Source organism: Empidonax traillii, unplaced genomic scaffold, assembly GCF_003031625.1.
Source record: "Empidonax traillii isolate 1590-97213 ecotype Southwest subspecies unplaced genomic scaffold, ASM303162v1 scaffold2573:size55577, whole genome shotgun sequence".
Taxonomy (NCBI): Eukaryota; Metazoa; Chordata; class Aves; order Passeriformes; family Tyrannidae; genus Empidonax; species Empidonax traillii.
The window spans coordinates 21,590-25,046 of NW_020957766.1; the positions used below are offsets into that span (position 1 = coordinate 21,590).

At 52.3% G+C, this 3,457-nt stretch overlaps 1 protein-coding gene across 1 annotated transcript in view; it reads right to left on the minus strand.

The window, feature by feature from the left end:
- VDR (vitamin D receptor) overlaps positions 1–3,457 on the minus strand; it is a 35,228-nt gene that overhangs the window by 9,553 nt on the left and 22,218 nt on the right. Inside the window, exon 6 of the mRNA XM_027909984.1 lies at positions 1,244–1,374. Coding sequence (XP_027765785.1) covers positions 1,244–1,374 — 131 coding nt within the window. The remainder of the gene's footprint in view (positions 1–1,243; positions 1,375–3,457) is intronic.

Sequence of the window (3,457 nt, forward strand, 5' to 3'; positions counted from 1 at the left end):
AAAAAAAAGGAGCCACAGAGGAGGGAAACACAACCCAGCTCTGTTGGAAAGGATGGAACTTTTAAATAATTGTAGTTAATGGCTTTAATTAACTTCTAATTCATTGTTTTAATTAATCATAGCCGATATATATTAATTACAAATAGCGCGCCGTCCTGAAATTGCTCCCAGCCAGCGTTTGGCAAAGTTTGCAATAAGGTGCTTTTGTGGGAACACAGCTTGGGAGAATTGAGTTTTAATTGAAGGCAATTAAAGTCTTAATTTAAATCGAGGTTTTGATAAACTAACTCTGATTTGCTTCAACGTACAAAGCCAGGGAGGGAAAGACGGATTGTTGAAGCTGGACATCTGGAATGCAGAATTTACGGACCACAAGGACATCTTGCAGAGAGCAGAAGACAAAGAAGAGACCAGGAAAGGCTTGGTCTTTGTGTTGGAAAGTCCCTACCGGTGGAAAAAAGGTACTAAAATGACTAAAAGCATGGACTAATTAGTATAAACGGTGAGAAATCAATAACCAACAGATAGAACGCTAATTAGTGAAAGAGATCTATGTGATTTAGAACCAAAGGACATGAATTTCTCTGCCCAGACACAGGACACAAAGGGTAAGGGAAAACACACGTCCACTGCAATTTGCAGGACTGCCCCTCTGAAAGAGAACTGGTGGGAAAATAACCACAAATATCTGTATTCTCAAAAATATCCACTTTCTGCTCCAAGCAGAGGGGATGCAGGAGACGTTCTGCCCAAACCCAGAACACTCAGAAAAATGTCTTTCTGTAGCAACTGATAAAAGCATCGATATGTTTTAGGCGTGGCTAGAAACTTTAGGTGTCAGGAGGTGTTTTTTTTTCTGTGTAAACCCCACAATCAAATCCGAACTCAGGCCTGAAGTTGAACCAGCAGATTTACCCTTTGGCGGGAGGAGAGAGGCCCTCGGCCCTCCTGTCTCTGACAGGATCAACCAGCGTGCCCAGGCATCGACCACAAACCCCCACAAAAAGCTGATGCCCCTGGAGAGCCAGGAGAAGCCGCCTGGCCCCGGGGGAAAAGCAACTCCCGGATCGCTCCAGGTCATTCCACGAGCCCCTCTCGACCATTAACCCGCCACACCCCCCGCCCTCTGCGTCCCCCTGAAATCCTGGGAGGTTTGTTCGGGTTTTGGGCTGCCCTTCCCACCTCTGGGGACAGAGAGGGGACAGTGGGCATGGCCAGCTGGAGCTGGGGGGTCGTTACTCACACTCCTTCATCATGCCGATGTCCACGCAGCGCTTGAGCCGGCACGCCTGGCAGTGCCGCCGGTTGTCCTTGGTGATCCTGCAGTCCCCGTTGAAGGGGCAGGTGAACATGGCCTTCCTCTTCATGCTCCTCCTGGGGAAGGGGGGGGGCAAGAAAAACGCCGAGTTAGCACCGGTTTGGCTCTCCAAGAGGCTGCTCCAAACCCGGGGAGGAGACGGGGGGACGGACGCGGCTCCCGCTCGGCAAAACTTGGGGGGGGGCTGGAGGTGTCTCTGACCTGGCTCTGCTCAGCTGGAGGAGGCCAAGAGGAGGCCCTGAGATGAGCTCAGCTGGTTAGAACCCGGTTCTAACAACACCAAAGGTGTGGGGTCAAGCCCTGTACGGGTCATTCCCGTAAAAGCTGGACTTGGCGGTTCCCGTCCAACTGGGAATGTTCTGGGATTCTGTGAAGCTGGAGAGGCTGCACCTGGTTTGGGGGCATCTACAGCTTTGAGTAAGAGGTTCAGGCACTGCTGGACAGCGTGGAGAAGGAGAACTTCATACAAGGACACGGCCAAGGGGCTCAACCACAGCTTAATCCTAGAACGGTTTGGGTGGGAAGGGACCTTAAAGCCCATCTTGTTCCAGCAGGAACACCTTCCACTGGACCAGGCTGCTCCAAGCCCTCTCCAACCTGGTGGGTAAAGCAGCTTTCTGGATCTGGACAGGTATTTTGAAGGGTGGAAGGATTGCAGATTAAAATCAACCCCCCCCAGCAACAAAAGAAAGCAGAGTGGGGGCCGTGTCATTAAACATTTACCCACCTTTAGGCCTGGCTTTGCTGGAAGAACTGGCTGGAGCACATGTTTGTGTGTGCAGGAGAAAAAAGAAATCTCACTGCAGGCTACAAGAGAAACAACCCTTAAAACAACAAGCCTCTCTTCCACCAAAACCACACCGTGCCATGTGAAGCCACCGCTGCAGTCGGGGCTGTAAACCTTCCAAGGACAAAGGGTCGAAGGGTCAAAGCCCAAAAAAAACCTCCCAAGGACAAAGGGTCAAAGCCAGAGCTCCCAGAAGGGCCTTCCTGCAGGGTGAGAGGCGTTAAAATGGCACTTTCCAGGCAGAGCTGAGCTGCTCCATCAGAAGGGCAGTTTCTCCATCACATCTGGAGGTGTCACTTTGCCTTGGAGGAAGCTCCAAAGCTCCTCCCTGGATTTTGGGAAGGTTTCTCAAGGTGCCTTGGGTTTTAAATGTGCAGCTCCAGGAGAGCTGGGAGGGACTTTGGACGAGGGCCTGGAGGGACAGGACAAGGGGAAATAGCTTCCCACTGCCAGAGGGATGGGATATTGGGAAAGAAATTCCCACCTGTGAGGGTGGGGAGGCCCTGGAAGAGATTTCCCATAGGATGCCCCCATCCCTGGAAGTGTCCAAGGCCAGGTTGGACAGGCTTGGAGCAAGCTGGGATGGTGGGAGGTGTCCCTGCTCGTGGCAGAGGGGTGGGACGAGATGAGCTCTGAGCTCCCTCCCGACCCCAAAGCGTTCTGGGATTCCACGAATCCCGAAATCTTCCACCAAAAGTCAATGCTGAGTTCAGGATGAGGAGCCTCCTGCCACAAAGAGCCCCTCTTGGAGCACCAAAACCCCTCTGCAAGATTGAGCTGATGGGGCACAACCCCTGCACCAAAGGGGGTGACACTGAGGGGCCCCCCAAGCCATGACTGGAGGGTATAAATATAAATATAAATATCCATATAAATATAAATATGAAATATGTCCTCGGGCTGCAGAGCCAGCAGCATGTAATTAGAAGCTATTTTAGAAAAGGGGAGATGCCAACAAAGAAGCTTTGCTCTCCCTTCTTCACCTGACATGAATAAATGCTTTTAGGAAAACGATTCGAGGAGAGGGGGCTGGCAGAGCCCTCCCTAACCCACCCCATGCCACGAAATCCCTGTCCCACCCAGCCCCTTGGCTCTCAGCTTGGCAAATTCCAGCTTTTCCCCCGGGGGTTTCCCGTTTTTCCAAGGTCAGCAGAGCATCTGCCGCCCCAAGAACGGGGACAAAGCTTGAGGGCAAGTGGGGATTTGGAGCTGAACGCCCCCAAAAATCGCCCCCCCCTTCGAGGGAACAACTCTGGGGCCAGCGGGGCAGCTCATCTTTTCCCCCCCCACAGCCCAGGGCAAGGCTGGGGAATGCACAAACAAAGTCTGGAGAAACACGAGGCCCTCGGGCG